This window comes from Lissotriton helveticus, chromosome 3_1, assembly GCF_964261635.1.
Source record: "Lissotriton helveticus chromosome 3_1, aLisHel1.1, whole genome shotgun sequence".
NCBI lineage: Eukaryota > Metazoa > Chordata > Amphibia > Caudata > Salamandridae > Lissotriton > Lissotriton helveticus.
In genome coordinates this window covers 1,244,297,078-1,244,318,648 of record NC_136061.1, presented here as the reverse complement: position 1 = coordinate 1,244,318,648, position 21,571 = coordinate 1,244,297,078, and the positions used below count along the sequence as shown (strand labels likewise).

General features: G+C 43.8%; 1 protein-coding gene across 12 annotated transcripts in view; it reads left to right on the top strand.

Annotated features, from left to right (window-relative positions):
- The window catches only part of PUM1 (pumilio RNA binding family member 1), a 993,892-nt gene that overhangs the window by 59,840 nt on the left and 912,481 nt on the right, over window positions 1–21,571 (top strand). For all 12 annotated transcript variants that reach the window (XM_078681891.1, XM_078681883.1, XM_078681895.1 and 9 more), the window contains exon 2: window positions 3,308–3,681. In XM_078681891.1, coding sequence (XP_078538017.1) covers window positions 3,319–3,681 — 363 coding nt within the window. In that variant the 5' untranslated portion in view covers window positions 3,308–3,318. The remainder of the gene's footprint in view (window positions 1–3,307; window positions 3,682–21,571) is intronic.

The following is a 21,571-nucleotide window of genomic DNA, read 5'->3' as shown; positions in this document are numbered from 1 at the left end:
ATTTAGTATATGGGCTTTAGAAAATGCTACCGCATGCTTTTGCTTGTGGCGGTCTAGAGCTTGCAGTTACTCGCGCAGGCGCGTGCTTACTAGCAGAGGCGCCATCTGGCTTTCCTCTCTCGTCGGCAGCGCATGTCTTGGCCCCCACTCCCTTCTGTGTTCTCCCTGCCTGGCTTTCCTCGCGGCACCCTTCCATCATGCTCTTTTTTTTTTTTATCCCCCCCCCCCCTCCCACTAAGCACATTTGCGGCCGCGTCCCTTTCACGGCCGCGCGGCTCTTTGTCTGCTCTGAGCGCTTGACCAGATATGCTTTCGTTATTGGTCATTGTACTTCTTAGTACATCTAGAGCGCTTGTGACCTGTAAGATCACCACAACCTTGATGCTCGCACCGTTACCGCTGTCCTAGATTGTTCAAACAACGCCAATATTTTCTTGTGCTCTTGTTATATTCACAGCTAAATGTGCTTTCACAGCACTGGTTTCCTGAAGAGGTCAAGGGTGCCATCTATTGGGTAAAAGTAGAACCGTTTCCCGATGTTAGAATTTCACAGAATTCCATCTGTTTTATGTAGGGTCTTTCCACACACCCTGCACTCCGTGATATGGGTTCACCTTCACCGTGTTATTTCCACACCAGCTATCTACCCGTCCGTAACCTGACGGTCACATGTTTGAGCCCTGGCAAGCCCTTTTCAACCTTTTATTTTTAATCGGATTATTAACCCCTTGCATGCTGGTAACGAACCCCAGCCGTCACGCTCCGCGGTGCTCGTGTGCTGACGACGACTGGGGTTCGACACAGCCCCGCCCTGTTAGTTTGTTTACCGCACAGCGGCGGAAACGGGCCAGCAGCAAAGGGGTTAAAGAAGTGGCATTTAAATCATGTATTTTTTAAAACTCACTTTCAGTTATTTTCTTATTTTTAAGAGGTTGGTGCAGCCCGTACAACATAGCAAAGATTTACAAAAGAATCTTGAATAGAAAAATACGAAAAGCATAACAGTACATAAATGCTACATAGATTATTGTCGCAAAAAAGATACGTATTGAAGAATTCATACATGCTTAAAAGTTTCATTGTGTAGCCAAATTGTATCGTAGATATTGCTTCACCCTCTTCAGTTCAATTTTATATTACCCCACTTTAAAGTAGTGATAGAGCGCACTGGGGGGGGGGGGGTCATTCAAATCAGATACTTAAAGGTACAGCGAAACCCATTTGGTTCCGCAAAAACGATGGAGTGATGATTTCAAACCATAAAGATTTGTTGTTAAATTTATAGTATTTTCAATCAGTTAATCATTTATCAAATAGCCAGCAAAGTTCAGTAAACGAAGGAGAGGTGTGGCGCCGCGGCCAGGGCGTCTGACGCTGGAATCTGGGGACCACGGTTCGATCCCCGGCGGCAGGTTAGCTCAGCACCATGTGACTCTGGGCAATAGCTCGCTTAATCTTCCCGACGGCCCCCAGCGCCTAGAGACCCTTACGGGTGATTGTGCGCTTTACAAATGTGGACTTTACTTTACTTAAACCTAATCAATCCAACAAAATATAAATGTGTATTTGTAGCATAAGTCATTTGAATTCATTACTTGGAGATATTGCTGTGATGCGACAAAGCAAGTCTCTCTCAATGGTGGACACTGCCTCCCAATGCTGGTTTACATGGTCCCGGTGGTGTTCCACCTGGTCCTAGTCCATGTGTAGTTTTTTTGTACTGGTCCCTCTTGTGTTCATACTTCTGGTCTTGGTCCTTCTGGGCCTGGTCTCATACTCCTTGTTTGTTTTGGTCCTGGTACTTTTTGGTTGTCCTAGTTTTGACCCTCCTGCTTCTGGTCTTGCTTGTCCTACTGTTACCCAGGTTTTAATTCTTGTTTTTGCTGAGTAGAGATGTTTTAATGTTTGGCAGCATGAAAAAAGAGACCAATAGGGTCTCAGGCCTGTACTACGTTAAACCACCTGCTGCATAGATATTTGAGTATCCAGTAGCTTTTAAGACCTGTAAGTGGTAGGTTATCTCTGCTGATTACTGCATTTGCTGGAGAGCTGTGCACGTCCCCTCTGATCACTGGTTTGAAGCGTCATATAATAGCATAGAGGGTTAATATACCTGCTTAAAAGCAGTAACGTGTAGGTCATGGGATTGTATTTACATAACCTGGGTTAGTAGGTTAATGATCCTGTTGAAACGTCCTTGTGTTACCTGCAGATCACATTTTACAGTCCTGATAAACTAAAGGAAATAGAAACGTGAGCACTTTAACCAGCTTCATGTTACTTGTTAGAAACTTTCAAGATTTTTACTCTATCGTTTGTTATTCTCAGGTTAATGAACAAATGGTTTCTGCAGTGTAGTACTAAAACCACTGTCTAAATTACAAAAAAATGTGCTTGTATTGAGAGTTGCGTTTATTTGAGTGTACACAGATACATAAATAGTTTGTGAAAGTCTTAACCATTCATATTTCAGTTTTATCTGTTGGCAATCTCCGAAGTGACATGAGTGTATCTTACCTCCTCTGGCATAGCCAATAGGTCTCGCTTTTGGGACCTTATAAGTGTTTAGCCATGCAACAGTTGATGTTGTTGCACCAAGGATATTGTGCTGCATAACTAAATACTTATAAGGTCCCAAAAGCGAGACCTATTGGCTATGCCAATGCTTGTTTTCCCCCCTGCTTGTGAAAAGATAATGCATCCTAGCTAGTTGTTTAAAACCAACAGATTTCTGCTTGTCCCATTTCATGCATGGGTTGACTCCAATCCTCTTTAAAATGTCAGCAGACCACTAGAAGTGAATCGTTGTGGGCACTTCTGTTTACTTTGTTAGGCATTTTGCTAATGATGATCATGTTTTTTTCAGTAAAAGTGGCTTTGTTTATTGTATTCTTGAGTTAAGCATTTCTTGTATGCTGCGTATAAGAATAATGATTTATGTAGCTATTTGTAGTGAAATTATCTAATGTACAAATAGTGAAGTGGATTAAGAACGTTCAAGATCATGAAATGACAGTAAATTACATAGATCGGTACTCTAAACTTGTTTTAATTTCGACGGAGGTTACATGTCCTAACCCAACTTGCAGCTTTGTCGGTCAAGTGGCAAAGCCTTGATTAACACATAGGTCTCAAGGTACCCCGCATTATAACATAACCAGTAGAGCACACCTCTTTGGTTCGACTGCAAGTCATGGTTCTTCTATACGGCTCGTGATGTAGATGGTGAGTCATCCCCTGGCTTGTAAGTTCTAAATTACCTCGCTTAGCATTTTTTTTTTTAACACTTATTTATTTATTTTTTTAGGTGTTGGTGGAATGAGCGTTGCATGTGTGTTGAAGGGAAAAACAGTGCTTTGGCAGGACTCCTTCAGCCCCCACCTGAAACACCACACTCACAATACAGCTAATCCCACCATGCCTGTTGTGTTGTCATCTGGATCAGGGGCTCAGGCACAGCAACAGCCAGCTCCGAATCAGGCACTGGCAGCAGGACAGCACTCCAGTCCTGTCCCTGGATCAATCGGGGTGGCAGGTCGCTCTCAAGACGACGCAATGGTGGATTACTTCTTTCAGAGGCAGCACGGTGAGCAACTTGGAGGAGGAGGAAGCGGAGGAGGAGGCTACAATAACAGCAAGCACCGCTGGCCAACTGGGGACAATATTCATGCAGAACATCAGGTAAGACTCGTTTAACTGTCTGCAGGATTCAGTAGAAAAGCCATTTTGGACACACTATTGTCTGCTAGCGCTGTTTTGTACATGTGAGTTGCAACATGTTAGTAATCTTTGGTATAAGTTTTGTTTGGAGTCCTACTTTTAAGCTCTGACAGATTACACCGAAGTGGTTTAACACAAAATTACATTTTAAAACCTTCTTCCTCTGGCTTTACTGCTTTAAATATTCAGACATAACCTGTGCTTTTTCTGATTATTATGTAAAATGATGTTGCCTCTTCTGCCTAAAGACGTTCCCCTTCTAGTAAATACAAGATAAAATGGCAATGCCATTTTCTCTTTCGATCACAGCATTGATTTGTTGTGCTACAATAGAATTCTAGCTTTCTTACGTGCAGCAGGAAAAGTAAACCCTTGTGCATAGCTAATGCATCCTGTAGAATTTAATTTTGATTTCTGACCTATCGTGATACTATTTTTGACATTTTTAACTAATCCTGTTCTTTTCACAAAAAAACTTACTGTGCTTGATAACGTTGACAAATTGCCTTTGAGGCGGGAAACAACCTGAAATTATGGGTTTCGGATTAATTACTCTTGTCAATTGAGGAATGCATGCTGCGTCATTGGTCTTATACAGTTTACGCACTCAAAGGCACACATTTATGCTTTTAGTGCTGCTATTAAAATTGGAGACTGTTGTGACATGCTGCTGTTGGATGAAAGTGTCATCCCTTCCGACTGCCTGAAGAGGTATTGCTCACTTGAGAACACAAGCGTTGTTTGTTTTGGAGAATTATGTTTCTTACAGTAGTGAGACTACTTCTTGATGAACTGCAGTCTTTTGGGTAATCTAATCTTTAGTCCTTAATGCACATTCTTACCTAAGTACATCACAATAAAATAGATCAATATTCATACAAATTCAGTATAAATCAGTAATATGCTAGTTTGAAATGTTTATTAATGCACAAGCTAAGAATATTGCTGTCAAGGTTCTGGATAACCAATAAGAAAATCTCTCCATTTACAGCACATCAAAAGCCTATAAAATGACATTTCTCCCATATTTTAATCCAAAGAAAAATGAGAAAGACAAAGCTCAATGCTTAAGATACATTACATCTTTGCTTCATAAACAGTATTTAATCCTTCCGATATTTAAAAGAAATTAAAAGAATTTGATTCATGCATGTGGTCCAGAACATCAGTTTCCGTGTCCGCCTGACATTTACCAATCCAGCCCGCCACAATAATGGTCCTGCCAACCTGAATGAGAGGATCAAGGAATACCGACCAGGGAGGTAGCTGTGCTCCTTTAACGATGGCTTAATAACCGTCTTGTCCTCCTTCCCTCGTGACAGGCAACATTAGGTCTCCAGCTGTACCAGCTCGACCTAAAAAACGGGAGGGGGAGCCTTTTACAGTCAGGGCAGCAAGCATGTGGAATCAGATGCCTGTTAATCTGAGATTTATCACTAAGGAAACTAGGTTCAAGAAAGAGCTGAAAACATGTCGATTCAAACTATAGGGATCAGAGGATACCTGACTAACCATGCCACACTTTTTCCATCTCTGAATTCCAAGCTGCTTAGTACACACAAAAACCCAACATCTAGCACAGTTGCAGTTGGCGTTCTAGTTCTAACTTCTGGGTCTTCGAGTAGTAGTCTAGTGAAGGAGCAGTGCCCCTTAGTCTAATTTTTTTGCTCTCTCTGTTATATCTCTTTGGTAACCTTAGTTACATTTTGTTTGTGGTGTCTTTTTTATTTCTGTCTCTGAGGTGTGCTGAGTGCGATTTGTGTGTTTTTGCTGGTTTCCCCCTTAGACATGGTTTCTAACAAAAAAATGTGCTTTACATCCAAATGTTGGCTGTGAGCCTGTGACTGCTCAGTTGTCGGTTCTCTTTCCAATGTTAATGCTCATAAAAGCGTAGGCATCATGGTGGAGACCCCTGCCAGCTCAGTTCTTCTGCCCTCTTTAACCTCAAACAGGTAACTAAGAGCTTCTTGCATTTTTGTGAGCCCTTTAATGTTCCCTTGATGTCAGCGGAAGTATATGCAATAGACCAGGATTCCATAAGCAGTTTCCAGTGGTCCGAGGGAGATGCCTGTGGCATAGACGAGTCCCTATGTGTGGGGCCTTAATATCTACTTCTAAGCTTTGCTTGGGCTAAGCAATGGGCCTAGGTGCGACTGGCTCTTCTCAGTTAGGCAGGCCTTGAAGAAAGGTCCATGGTGTACTGTTTTGTGACATCTACCATCACAAAGAGGTCTGGCTATCAGTATGCCACTCTGTTTTGTGGTAGAATGACAGACTAGTGTCAAACAGAACAGCTATTGTTGAAAATCTGTGGATAGCTCCAAGCTCTTTGAGCAGCATAACGTTGTCTCCTATATGAGAGGTGGCTACAAGAGGCCATCCTCCAAAAAGACTGCCAGAAAACAAACCCTTAAAAGAGAGAGGTCTCTTTTGGACTGCCTTTTAACACTACCATTAGGCAATATCTCCCTCTTAAGTTGTCTCAGATTGTTATATTCCAGAGAAGTCACTTCATGTACTTCTGTGCAACCTATAGGTCTTAGTGTAGGCACTTGACGAAGCATTATGCCAGATCACAAATAGTTTTATTCTCAGCAGGTCATGTATCAGAAGATGTTCTCAATACAGCACAACTCTTGTGAACAGCAGTTGCACCAGAATACTTCTCTGACCTAGGAATAGCTAGCAAAAGACCATGCCTTCTGATGTATTTATGCTGCACATTGATGAAGCTGCAAGTATAGAACTATGTATATTTGCTCTTGGGAAGGCAGATGGTAAAGGCATGTTTTGAGTCTTGACACACTAGAAAATTTAGATGGTATTGTGGACTTATACCTAAAGAATGCTACACGTTGTTCTTGTGATCCTCTTAGAAGCCCATGATCTACAATAATGTAAAAAGTTTGTTACAGTCAAAGTACGTTGTGTCCAAAGCCGCATCCATGCATCATTGGAAGCAGTTGGCTTCAGTTGACTTGTAATACAAACTAGTTCAAAGTTATTTAAGTCAATATTGAGCGGCATATACTATTACATTTTGGGCAGCAGGAACCATAATATTCAGTAGTTTCTAATGTTTACTTCTTGCATATTTAGCTTCTCCTCTGCACAGAGCTGAGAACTGTTTCTGAGGGACTCCGCCATCTTCCACAGTGGTTGAATATCACTGAACGCTAAACACTTGGTTCATTCAGATAGACATCTTGAACACTCTGCAAATAGGAGGGTGTAATTGAAATGGTAGACAATCTTTCTATAGCTTTGATGTCTACAGAAATTGGAATCTAGTTTGGCCAATTATACATGCACATAACATGAGTTCAGGACTTCCAGCAAGATCCTTTATTTTTAAGGAACTCTGCAGCTTAGTGCACATTTCTTGGAACATCTTTCCACTTTCAGTCCTCCTAAAAAGCAAAGTGAAACTAAAGATTGGCACTTGATCACTACCAGTCCAAACTTTCCAATGGTGGTGGTGTACGTATGTTATGTATTGACATTATTATAGTGGAACCGTGTGAAAATAAAAGGGTTCATAATCCCTGTTTCTCCAGTGATGTCACTTGTGACCTAATCTATGATACCATCAATGATCTGTGAGGTTGTGAGCAGTGCCTGGTGGGGGCATGAATTATGGTTTGTTTAGCAGACAAACATTTTTTGTTGTTGTTTTATTTGGCCTTTAATTCTTTTTTATAAGATGCCAGTACACGCAAACACGCTCATGTGGTTACCAGTTTGCAGTTAGTTATGTCAGAGAATCCATAGGAAGAGAATTTGTTTTTTGCTAATAACTTTCGCTGTATGAGTTCATCCGTCGCAGCTTCTTCCTGGCAAGGTTTGGGGTAATCTGCGTGGGCTGAGAAAAAGGGGTAATGGTGGCCCCAAAAAATTGTTTTTCCATGTTAATTCCCTTAGGAAACTTGGGAGTTTCGCAAGGAAGCTGTGGAACCACGTGAGCTTTCGCTTTGGCTGAGGTGCTGTGAATACAAAGGAAAATGTGCGGTGGGTGTCTGTGGAGGTTTGCCCTCACGCGATAGTTGATCTGCTGCAACATCTCGCAGCACACGGTAAAAAGCTGTTCTTAGTGGTGGAGTTGGGTAAATATGGTCAAAAAAATCCCAGGAATTCTCTGAAGAAAATGAAAGCTTAAGGCATAGTTAGGCTTTGTTATAACGTAAAAACAAATGTTTAAAAAACACTGAAATTCACTCGTTAGTTTATTGAGCTAAATATAACTTGCCTCACTGCCATGCAGTATTTGTCTTCACAAATGACATCACTCATGACCTGTTAAATGACATCATTGACATTTCTGATAACATTGTCCAACAAATACATTTTCTATAAGCTTTTCATACTGTACGGTATTCAGCAAATATACATACATCCAGCTTTCCATAATCTCTGTAGTACTAATTGACATCATCTTTCGCAGTAACCAGAAGCAAAATATGAAGCCTAGATGTGAAATCACCCACATTAAGTAGATATTGTGTGTTTATTTTTTATTTTTAAACTGCTATTTGGGTGTGTAGGAAACATAATGGATCTGTAGGCATTAATGAGAGAAGCAACTTATTAAACTGTGAATACCATTCAAAAAAAGTTTGGATCATTATTTACAGTAATGAGATGTGCCTGATCGATACCTTATCTGACGTAGAATTTTAAGTGAACAGTTACATTTACTTATTAGCAATAAGGCAGGCATAACCAGGTCCTACGGGCAACCATCTGTAGTATGTTAAAGTTAACATATTTGTTAAAGGAAAGTGGTGGACACCATTTATAGAATTCTTAAAATCTTAATGACTTGAACTATCTATAAGCGATTCACCAATAGATTCGATGATAATGTCTCAGAATTTTCACTGAATTAATATCTGCACTTTTTAAAATCTCCAGTTTACATTGAAGTTGCACATAGCACTACATGAGAACTCTTTAATGTTAGTATGTATAAGAAATCCACAGGTGAATAATGTATTATCAAAAAAAGTGTTTTTTTTTGTGCATGTTTTAGCAGCCGGCCTTTAATTAATCTATTTAAAACTTATGTCTGCAACATACACTAGTTACCTTCAGTCTCTACCTTTTTGGAACAAAGTACTACTTGCACTGTATGTTTGTGGCCTCTTTATTGCCTACCTTGTTTTCTAAAATGATGTAAGGGCTCAATTAGGAATTTAAAGAAAAGTAGCTGGGTGACCAGATCAATGATGTTTAACATGTCATGAGCACTGTGATATGTGAGGTCATAAGCATGGTATGGCGCGGGTGAATGTTTAAATTAGCTCAGTAAATTATAACTGGCAAATTTCAAGTTTTTGTTAGATTACAACACCGAACTATAACTTCACCTTAACATTTGTACACACACACACACACTCTGTACCAGTGCATGCCTGCAGTTATGTTTTTTGAGCAGCACTTCACGTTGGAAGAGCTGTTTTTGTTTTCATAAGTAACATTTCACCTGATGAATCGGCACTAAATTTGCGAAGATCTACTTATTTCCAAATTTGACAAACGTTGTTCAATGGTGGTGGAAAAACAAAAAAACTCCTGTGTTCTGTATATGAGATGTACATGATACATTTTTGCTCTTCACTCCAGCTTAAACCCAAGGTCCCATTTATACGAAACCCGACATGTAGACACTACTTTTTGCCAGAGTAGAGTTTTTGAGTAAATGTTTTCATATTTTTGTAAATCAAATTGTGTACTGTTTAGGACTGATCAGTTCTTGGGTCTCAATTTCAAATAATTAACAAACACAGTTCTCCAGTATTGGATCTTTCATACTCACATGCTTGACTGATTCCCCGTCATCGAAGTGGGAGTCCCTCGGTATCATTTTAAAGCAGTACTGTGTTGTACATATGTCAAACAGGCTTTAAAACAACATATCTAGTAACCAATTCAAATCCTTTAAACGGAACTAAACTTCAGCCAATCAAGCAGCAACACTTGTTCACCCCTCCCCTCTGGGGTTACCTTACTTTCAAGCACAAGTGATTTTGGAGTCTCCTTTTAGCTCTACTTAGTTCTCTTCAGAAAGGGGCTAATTTTCAAGATTTCAACCAACATTAAGTAATATTTGGAATTCTGTTTCTCATGAACTCTGACAGATTATGACTGAACATTATTCTAGACACCTAAAAAAGAGCCTTTTCAGGCTTTGACTACTGTGGGAAAGAGACTTTATTCAGAAGATCACCACAAGGAATGCATGTATTGCTTTCTATCCTTCACCCAATGTCACACTTTCTCCTCCAAGACCGTGATGGCTAGGGAAGGTAGTTTACTTCTGTGTCTTCAAATGTTCAAGACCAAAGGCACACTAATCTCTTGTGAGGAAAGGGAAAGTCTCTCCGAATCCTGCAGAAAGTCTCATGAGAGATTAGAGGGTCATTCATATATACCTCGATAAACTGTTTAACCTCTTAAAAAAGGATCCAAAAAAGAGTCATCACAGACTTTCTGGAAGAGTGAAGTCCATCTTCAAAACACTCTAAAGAGGAGTATTCCAGGTCTAAGCCTGTGGGCTATGTACTGTTTCAATTATATTTAAAATTAATCGTAAACTGTATTGATGACTAGTAAGCAGTCAAAAAAGTAAAACCATTGAGAAACACCTTGTTGATGTGATTACCAAAGGAGGTATCTCTGAAAGCACCATCGACACCAATGTGGACGACAGTGACTGATGACTGCGTTGTCCATGATACGGAGTGAATTTTAACGCCGTCGACTTCTTTATCGACAACATCCACCTTACCAAGGGCACAAAAATAATCATGATTTCAGAAAAGGGTATACCTATGCGCTTAATATCTGAACATACATCTCTTAGTAAAGTGACATCTTTACCACCTATTCACCTGTTGGATATGGCGGAATTGAACGATGATGATGAGGAAGATGATGTACTATTTGGTCCCGCATACTGCCCAACTGACCCATGTTAAATATAATTCGAACAAGAATCAACATATCAAGAAGAAATGTTGCAAGTTCCTACAGCACCGGTTAGAGACTTAAGATGTATACTAACAGATTCCCGCAACAAGTTTCTAGGTCCCCCCCAAATCTTCCTTGCTAAAGCAACCTTTGCTACCACATTCTCTGGAAGTTCAGCCAACACCTAGATTCTCTGTCCGATGTCCAAAAACTCAAACACTGCAAGTAAATATATATATTCAGATGATGACCGAGAGTAAGGGAAGGTGCAGGATGAACAGGAAAAGGGATCAGAACGGGATGACTATCTCCTATTCCTCCACCAATTGCTTCTAAACTGGCTGACTCCCCACCAGATGACATAGGAGGATCTCATGTTCTTCTGGAAAGGGCATACAAAATATTTGATAGTCCCATTCCTGACAGTTTTTTCTTTAGGACTTTAAAGAACCATCTTGAAAATCAGGGAAGTCTGGAATGAAGGAATTAAACTAACGAAAACTAATAGTCCATGTCAGCCGTCATCCCTCATCTGGACAAAAAATATAATGCACCAAACAAAACTCCAGCTTGTCTCATTGGACATCCTAAAGCTGCCTCTGTATTCACACAAGCAGCTCTACGCCTTTCAAGAAATCCATCGGCATCATGCACTACTACTTCAGATCCAAAAGGCAGATGTCTTGATTGTAGGCAAGAAGTTTTTCACCATAGCATCCACCACAGTAGGAGCAGGTAGCTAGCCCTCACCGTTCTTGTACATTATGATAATCAGAGGTGGTAGGATATCAACATGTTTATTGAGTTCTTGCCAGAAAATAAACAGTGGGAAGCTATGAAAATTCTCATGGAAGGAGAAACGTCATTGTCTTGTCGATAATGATTGACTGTGCCTTAGACATCACATCTACAGGCTTTAGACAACTAGCATTATCAGGTGTTCTCTGAAGACAGGGGTGGCTAAAATTGACCTTGTTTAGAACCTGAGGTCCAAAGGAAAATGTTGAATATGACTTATGACGGAGAAGTAATCTTCGGAAAAAACATCAATGACACAAAGTGGATACTACCACTGCTAGGTTGCCCGTCAGCCCATTTATTTATATTTATTTATTCGAGGTATCCGAGGTAGGAGGGCAACATTTTCTATAGGGAAGGTTTCCAGTCATACAGATATCCACCACATCAGTTTTGCCAACAACCTTATAGTCGTCCGCATCAATATCAACTGTATTGTCCGCCACTTTCAACGTGTTACCCGAAGTAAGCGCGTAAAGGAAGTAAGAACCTCAAGCTAAGGACCCAACCAAAAGATATTGACGTGACTCAGGTGCCAGTCACAAACTGTTAACATTGAAGACAGTAGAAGGACATATAACCAATTACTTCTGAAATTGGAATCTTAATACAACAGACTCATTGGTCTTAGACCTAGTACGATTCAGTTACACTTTGGAGTTTATACAAAACCCTCATCATAATCCTCCTGAGAGACCACCCGCTCATCTTTGTTTACTACAATTGGAAATCATCACTATTTTAAATAAAGGAGCTATACAAAACTACCCTTTTCTCAGAGAAATGTAGGTTTCTATTACTAATTTTATTTATTTATTTATTTTTCTGGTTAAAAAAAATCCAGGAATTGGGTTTTGAATAAAACCCTCCAAAAAGGCAGTATTTTTGTATGGTCATGTTGCAATAGATTCTACAGCAAACAAATGATGGGCGGAATGCTGACAATGCAAACATTCTCCCCCAGTCAAAAGATCTGGGTTAAATCCATTGTCCTTTTGCCCACTATGCCACCCCAGTTTGGTCCCAGCCATATGGAAATCAGTTTTGACCCTGTGCCCCATGGGAACAGCCAAGACCAGATCCTCCCTGGACTGGAAACATGCATCCTTGGTTCGGTTTCAGGGTATATCACCCTTCTAGCATGGCTGATAAAGGGTGATACCCTGAAACCGGTCCCAGGATGCTTGTTTCAGGTCCAGGGAGGACCTGGCTTGGCAGTTCGGACTGACTGTTCCTAAAAGGAACAGGGTCAAAACTGATTTGCGTATGGCTGGGTCCAAACTGGGGTGGTGTGGTGAGCAAAAGAATGATGGATTTAACTGCATTGTCCAGCATTCTGTCCATCAATTGTTTCTTTTGCGAGAGATTTACAGCATCATTTTGAGGTTGAGAAAGTTGGACCCTCAAGACGTTTATTTTCATATTCCCACTTATTCAAAACACCGGAAGAGTCTAAGATTTAAAGTGGCACACCCATTGCCAATTCAAAGTTCTCCCCTTTGGACTGAAATCGGCTCCTCCAATTTTCACAAAATGCCTACCTCCAGTGGCAGCCTGTTTGAGACAAAAGGGTCATTAAGTGTTTCCTTAGCTAGGCGACTGGATGATAAAGTATCAGTTTTGTCAGGCCTCCAAAAGGTCAACCAAAACTTGCCTACAAGCATTCATTCAGTTGGGCCTTACGTGAAACAGTCAAAAGTCTTCCCTCCATCCATCTCAAAAGATTGTTTTGGAGGGTGTTCTAGGTGTTATTAAGTTTGCTTCTCACATCCACCAACAGACAACCGCTTTCATTTCCAAGGTGACATTTATAATTTTTCCGAATGGCCCTTCAGTTTGTAGCCATTGTTTGTCTAATGCCTCTTGGAGACCCCTCATTCATAGTTAGCAGAAAGGAATTAAGGGGATGCACAATGAATCAACCCCAGGAAAGATTTGTAAAGTAGTACTGAAACTTGTCCGTTGGTGGATGTGAGAAGGAAACCTATTACTTGAATGCTCAGCTTTACCAAGTTGGTAGTCTGTGTCCAAGCCCTTACCAACGTGTGTAATGCCTTGATAGACGTGGCAGAGGTGCCTAGGGAGAGAATAAAGCTCTTGTTTTGCCTTTAATGAAAAAGCCTGCTTCCGACCCTAAGGGGATGGTTGACCGGCTGACCTCCTTTCTTCCTTTTTTCAACCAAGATAACAGAAAACATTGTTGATCAATAACATACAGCCTTTGAGCCACCAATGTGTTTGGCATTCACCAGTTGTCTTTTAACCCTCTCACAGTAGAACAACCTTTCTTTTATCTGCAGCTAATGATCTCTGGATGCAGGGAATGAAGCAGCCTTTGCCTCAGTCTCTAATGCCAATTTGACTGTCGCTCCCATAGTTGACTGAAAGACCCAGTTTTTAAGGGGTTACCCTCCTTTATAGAAGTTCACTGCCATGCAGTGTTTCCGCCCCCAAGTGCTCTGGCTGCAAGAAGCTCCATTGTTGTCCCTTTTGATACCGTAGCCATTTCTTTTGGTCTCCGATTTTATGCATACTTGGACAACACCATAACTAATTGCCCGACTAGACGGGCTAGTTGTTAATGCATGAACAATTCAAGGTCTATATGTACGCCGTTGCTTCCTGAATGAATTACATCTTCTCCTGACAACACAACACTGACCGACAGACACTACTTTCAATAAACCCCTCAGCTTTTGTGCTTCACTTGGTGGCTGGAAGCTCTGTCCACCTCTTACTCATCCGTCTCCACGCCGCAGGGATCAGAGACAAGGCTCTGGATTGGACCATCTCCTTACTCTCCGGCAGAACGCAGAGCGTCCTCCTCACCCATTCCGTTCCAAAGCCTCCGATCATCTGCGGCGTACCCCAGGGATCCTCCCTCAGTCCGACGCTGTTCAACATTTACACGGCCCCGCTCTCACACGTAGCCCGACAGCACGACCTAAACATAATCTCCTACGCTGACGACACTCAGCTGATCTTCTCCCTCACCAAGGACCCGATCACGCCCAAAGCCAACCTCAATGAAGGCCGTCGCCGACTGGAGGAAGACCAGCTGTCTGAAGCTGAACTCTGACAAGACGGAGGTCCTCATCCTCTGCTTCAGCCTCAGACGACTCCTGGTGGCCGACTGCACTGGGGGCAGCTCCAACACCCACCGACCACGCACGCAACCTGGGAATCATCCTCGACTCAACGCTCTCAATGACCAAGCAAGTCAGCGCCATCTGCTCCTCCTGCTTCAACACCCTCCGCATGCTCCGCAAGATCTACAGATGGATCCCGACAGATACAAGAAAGACAGTCACCCAGGCCCAAGTCAGCAGCAGACTCGGCTACGGAAACGCCCTCTACGCGGGATCCCCGGCCGACCTCATCAAACGACTACAAGCATCCAAAACGCCTCTGCACGACTGATCCCCAACGTACCATGCACGGCCACATCACCCCCCCACCTGAGAAACCTGCACTTGCTCCCCGTCAACAAGAGGATATCCTTCAAGCTCCTCACCCATGCACACAAGGCACTCCACCAGCCCAGCCCACCTCAACAGACTGCTCTCCTTCATCCCAACCGCCAGCTACGCTCCGCCGACCTCTCACTCTCCACCATCCCGCGCATCCGAAGAACAACCACTGGTGGGAGATCCTTCTCCCACCTCGCCGCCAAGACCTGGAACACCCTCCCACTGAGCCTACGAAAGACCCAAGACCTGCTGACCTTCAGGTGGATACTCAAGACCTGGCTGTTCGATCAGTAGAGACCCCCCCCACCCCCCAGCGCCTTGAGACCCTCGCGGGTATGTACTGCTCTTTACAAATGAATGATTGATTGATCCGTCTTCAGCACATAATTTTGGTATTGTTTTTGACACATTTCCCTTCCTTAACGACCTCATTGATTAACCTTTCATATTAGATCTTCATTCTTCTGGTGATTAGAACAATTTTTCCTCTCCTGGTTCACTTTCGTAACAGTCTGCAGATTCAGATACACTCTCACATAAACTACTTTTATCCTTTGCATGTTTGTCTGCTAGCCTATGCAATTGCTAGAGAGCAGTGCATTCAAAATGCAGCATCTCACTTAATTTTTTGGCTGAACAGACACTCTTGAATTTCATAGAATCCTAGATCCTTTAACTGGCTTCTAGTCCAAAAGCGATGCACTTTGATGGCCCTGTGCCTGTTGCACAATGCTCTTTATTTTTGATGGATACATTTGCCTGTGGATTCCTCACCTTTTTGAATACCCTCTGCACCAGCATTCCTTGGAAATTCTTTTCCTAGCTCTCCCACGTCGAAGAGGACGTCTTAGCACTGATCCGCTCGCGACTCCGTATGATGTCATCGAAGCCATAAGAAGACCTCGTCGGCGTGCTGACATCCGTTCCCTTTTTTCTACGCCGTCGACTAGTAAATTTTTATCTGGGGACTCTCCACTTTCTTGGTGATTACTTTGTTTCCTCAAATTTTTCGGATATGGCTACTTCTTAGAAGTCCGGATTCCAGCCCTGCAGGGAGTGTGGCGGCCACATGTCGATGACTGATCCCCAAGATGATTGCCTTTGGTGTTTGTCTTCCGACCACAACGTCGAAGGGTGTCGATGCTGCAGGAAAATGAATCCTAAAACTTTAAAAGAATGTGAGGCAAAGCTCTTCATGGCTAAAGGAAAGAAGGAGAAAAGGGGTCAAGACCGTTCAAAGTCGTCGATTTCTTATGCTTCGAAATCAAAGAAACACGAAATTGAAGAAGAGGCATAGTTCTCGGCGCCGTTCTTCGAAGGACAAGTCATCGAGGTCGCCTTCTCCGGCTCAGCGACTTCTGAGGAAAGACTTTGTGTCTCCATCACCTTCTCCTTCTCCACAGGCGACTCCGATTCATTCACCGGCTCAGAGGTCGCTGGCATTGTGGGGCTCTTCGATGCCTAAAGGTACTGCGACGCCCAGGAGGTCTCCGCCTAGGGAGTCTTCTCCTGTTCATGTGGCATCGCCTGTGCGGGCACCGGCTCCGTAGCTTCCAGTATGTCCTCAGGTGGAACCTGTTCAGGAAGGTACAGATCCTTATCCTCCTCTTCCTCGCCCTGGAACGGATCCAACGCATTTTTTAAATGCAATGTTTGGCATGTTTGCCAGGGCCTCGAATCCTACTGGTGCGCCTTCCAGCCCGTGGGGCCATTGGCCTTTAATTTGGGTGTACCTCATCAGTAGGCACAGGTGCCTTTTGTGCCATTCATGCAGACAACTCTGGCTTAGCATTTTCCGGCACCGAGGTCTTCCACACCGGTTGCTCGGACTCCATCTGTTGTCGAGTCGGTGACGCCTCAAATTCAATTGACGCGGAGGCTTGATCCTGAAGGTCCTTCATCGAAGCTGATGCCGTCGTCGCAGGCGAATTCTAAAGCGGCGTTCTAGGAGAGATACGCAGAGGCTGCTTGAAGAGGAGGAATATAGGAAAGAACCGGAGGAGGGATAAATTATCAACTCGTTGACTAATTTGAAGGCCAGTGCGTTGAATACTTCCCCGGAATGAGAACTCTCATCTCCAAAGACTGGGATTTCACAGGATGTTCTCCTGGTCATGCTTATGTTGTTGTAAGGAAAGCAGCTAAGTTGCTTGACCTGCAGTTATCTTCAGCTGAGATAGTCTAATATTCTAACTGAGGTCCTTAATACATCTTCTACAGTATCTGAGCCTCTTATGCCTTTTTAATGAGTCTTTTGACAGAACCTATTTTGGAAGTTTGGCAAAGACCCTTGACTGCTCCAGCTGTTTCCTGTTCTATTGCGAGGAGATCCTGCATTTCTGTCTACTCCTCCATCACATGAAAGCTTGGTGGTCCAAGCTTCTTGTTCAAAACAGTCATCTGGTTCCTTCCCTACCATCCCAGGGGATAGGGACTCAAAACAGATGGAGCAGGCGGCAAAAAAAGTATTTACATCTGCAAGTATGGCATTGAAATCTACTAATGCTACTTGTTTGCTTGGAAGATATACCCATGATTTTATGGACTCTGTCAAACAGCTAGCCCCAAAGTAACCCGAGGATGATCAGACTAATTTCCTTGAGGCACTTTCTGACTCTCGGGCTGCTGCCCATCAAGATATACAGTCCGATTTGGATATAGCTAATTATGTGGCTCGAGTAATGGGATCTGTGGCAACTAGGAGACAAGCTTGGTTAAGGTCATCTGGATTTTCTCCTGATGTTCAAGCAACCCTATTGGATTTGCCCTTTGATGGTACGAGATTGATTGGCACTAAAGCGGACTCTGCCTTACAGCGCTTTAAAGATCGCAGGGTGACTGCAAGATCTTTGGGCCTTCAAGCGCAGTCTAGAGTATACGGCTACAAGCAGTATCGAGGTTTTGGAAGGGTGTCCTCCTTTCGCGGCAGTCGGCAACCATAGCAGAGTCAACAGCAGAACCCCCTGTATAAATCGTACAAGGGCAAGAATAGAGGCGGTTTTCGAGGAACCGCTCTGCAGCAGACCTCCTCCTCCTCCTCTTCCTCCTCTTCTTCTCCACCCCCACTGTTGGTGCTTCAGAAAAGCAGCTCTAAAACCCGCATCTTAGAGCATGTTGGTCCTGTAGGGGGTCGGTGTCACACTTTCTACAAGATTGGAAATAGATTACTTCATACCGTTTGGTTTTGAATCTTGTAGAGAATGTGTAAGCCCTCCCTTTTTTAGAGATTCCTCCTGCTTACCCTCCTCGCCAGGGTTGGTGTTTAGTGGACCACTTGTTTCTTTTGCAGCAGGAGGTGTTTGCCTTGCTACAGAAAGGTGCGATAGAGGTGGTTCCAGAGCAGGAAAGTGGTCTGGGGTGCTACTCCCGGTATTTCCTGATGTCCAAAAAAGGACGGTCGGTTGAGACTGGTATTACGGGTATAAAAAAAAACGAAAGGCAAAGATTAGTTTTGTATAAGCATTGCACTCAACTTTCTTGTGTTGCCTCATATACCCTCTTATCAGTTTTGTTGCGTATTCTGCCGTTACCTGTGCTTCCAACTATCCTCAGATTCTTTTTTTTTTTTTTTTAAACCATTATTGTGCTTGAACAAAAGAACAAATACGGGCCCACAACCTTCAGGCCGGCCACAAAAATTTTGGAGCACAAATGCGAGCAATACAGTTTCCAAGCGGCACCAGGTGACATCGCAACAATCAAGTAACATTACACTGACTAAAATCATGTCGCCAGAAGCAGGAGCATTGAAGGTTAAGTTTTAAAAATTTCTCCCCAAATATAAAACAGTGAAGAATAGGAATCAAGGAGAACTGAGTCCGTACAATAGCTTCACAACATGAGCAGGCAACATCATCGCATGAAACCACAATGGAAGCTAACACCCCAGGCAGCATGGCGGTACAAAATAAAACAACAAGATCATCAGCTAGCATTTACGCACCATGCACAGCGCCACCCACTCCCTACTAACCCCAATCGCGGACCCAGAACAGAAATAAGTTAAGAAAAGTGCAAAGAAATAGAGAAAAATAAGGCCCATAGAAACTAAATGTAAAAAACTAAATCCCCCCCCCCCCCCACCCTACATCATGCAGAGGCTACGGCCTACCCCCCCCCCCGGCAATGTGTCTGTCGCCCACTAAAGAACCCGAAATATAGATCCAGAAAAGGAGGAAAAGAAAAAGAAATTTTTAACACCCGAGGAGGGCCACATTCAAGTCTCCCGAGCTCCCCGGCCATAAAATACTCTCCACCCTACACGCAATGACCAAATCAAGACCTGCATACACTAAATGGAATAGGGGGAGACATCGCATGGCACAGCAGCACGCATTGAGGAAGCGTCCCATCCCGGGTCCCCACCCGCCCCTCAGTTACAGTACATAGGAATAGGGCCTCCCTAACCCTGGCCAGATCTCAAGCGTCCCCCTGAACATGAATCCGGAAAGGGACCCGCCCCAGATAGAACAAAGGGGTAAGATGGCCGCCCTCGACAAGGAGAAGGTCCCCAAACACAAAATGGACACCTACAGTCACACGCAATGATAGCGATCCAGAAGAGTTCCATCCCCAGTTCTGCCCGCTGTTGCATAGAACAAGGAACTGAGGCCGCACCGTACATGGCAGATACAGTCAAGAAAATTAGTTGCAGCGCCAGCGGAGCCATGAACAAAAATAGAGAACCAGCATCTGGGAACTGTGGCAGGATGGGAAACAGTGTAGCATCGACGGGATGAGCTGACGGCAGTCCGCTAGAGTAATCACTGTCAGAAAGTTGCTCCATTACACAGTCACGTGGCAACAATGTTTCTCTATCAATGCAAAGAGGGGGCCGGCCGGTGCGGCAAGGGGAGCCAGCAGGCGATGCACCCTCCGAACCGAGAGCGGCATCATCCAGCTTCGCGCCGAGTGCGCAAAAACACTCATGCCATTCTGCCCTCAATTCGGCAATCGCGGCAAGAACGGAGGCACGGGTGAAAACAGGCGGGCGATCCAATGTATCCATAATCCGAGGTGTGCCACAGTATTCCACACACTTCTCGATGCCATGCAGGGCGACCCAGTCGGGAGCCGAGATGTAGTCCACCAGTACCATAGAGGGGGCGGCCGCCATGTTGAACGCAATAGTGGGATCACCGATAGCGTAGGCGAGTCTTACAGTAGGCAGTGGGAGTGCGATCTCACGGCAGAATCCGGGCTCGGCACTATCGAGCGACAGGCAACAAAGTTGCCCTCGTGCAGGATCAAGCTGGAATAAGCACAAAGGCGAGCCCACGCGGCCAGGTCCGTGTCAACAAAGAAAGGAACAGCGCGGCACCCCTCAGCGTCGCATGAAGAAGGAGCAGCAGTGGAGACCCACAATCGGTCGATGCACACTGTCCACTGGAGGGGCCGGTGCAGGCGCCGTCACAGCCCACAGATTGGCAGGGAATGGCAGTCACACCACTCATCGGTCAACCCTCAGGAGCTCCAGCCGTCTCCGGCGGTGCACAGCGACACGGGGACCGGTCCCAGGGTTCGGCAATGGCCGTCGGGTCGGCACGCCAATATCACCAGCTAGCGGGCAGGTAGGGACACCGGAGAAACACCCCCAGCATCAGCGCGCTTTCTTCGTCCTTCCGCGGCAGCGTTGTAGCAGGATAAGGGACAGGATAGCGTTGCAGGAAACACAGGCTCGGGGAGCCGGGCGACTACTCGTCCGTCTCCGCCGCCATCTTGGCTCCTCCCCCTATCCTCAGATTCTTGTTTATGCTGAGGCAATAGGCTTGGTTGGTGAGGATGTAGGTATGAGAACTGGCCCAACACTTTTCCCTTGAATTCATCTTCTTTCTCCAGTGGTGTGGAAAAACGGGGCGGTAAAAATTAAGGATCATTTAAGCAACAATCCTGCTTGCCCTCCACTCGCTGAAACACTGGGGTGGCAAGTGGGCATGCATGGAGAGAAGCTTGAGGCATTGTTTGCTGTTTGACAATCCCATAGTCCCACCCACTTGCTTGAGCATGGGGCCGAGCGAACTTTGAAGGGATAGAGCATTTCTAATTCCTGAGCTTTCCATTACGGATTTGGGCACATGTAAATCTGTTTTTTAGGATGTGGGGGTCGGGCACCTACTGAATTAATCCTACTCCTACTAAAGCAAAGATGAGCATAACCCCTGTGTGTTGAGGTAGTGGGCTGATAGAATAACAGGTAGAATGACAAAAAAACATAAAACTACTCCACTCCTGGATGGTATGTGTAATATAAAAGGGATGTGAGTTGGTTAAGAGAACTTTTAATATGTTTAACCAAAAAGTTCTATAGGACAATAAAATGGCAACTGTAAAAAATCGACTGCAGTAATTTTAATGTTTAACAATTGAAAAGTTGCAGGATAGTTTTGCAACCTTGCCTCTGTAATTGGCTATGGATGTTTTTTAAATTGTAACTATTTATGTACTCATTGAAATAGTTTTGGACAGCCCACATACAATGTGCCTGCTGCTCTCCAGCCTCCATTCTATTTCTGCCTGGCAGAAATGTCTGGGTGATGAGTTGACTTCTGTATTTGGCTTATAATGTTGAAACTATTTTTGAGCTGTTGCAGACCTACTATACTAAATACACTGCT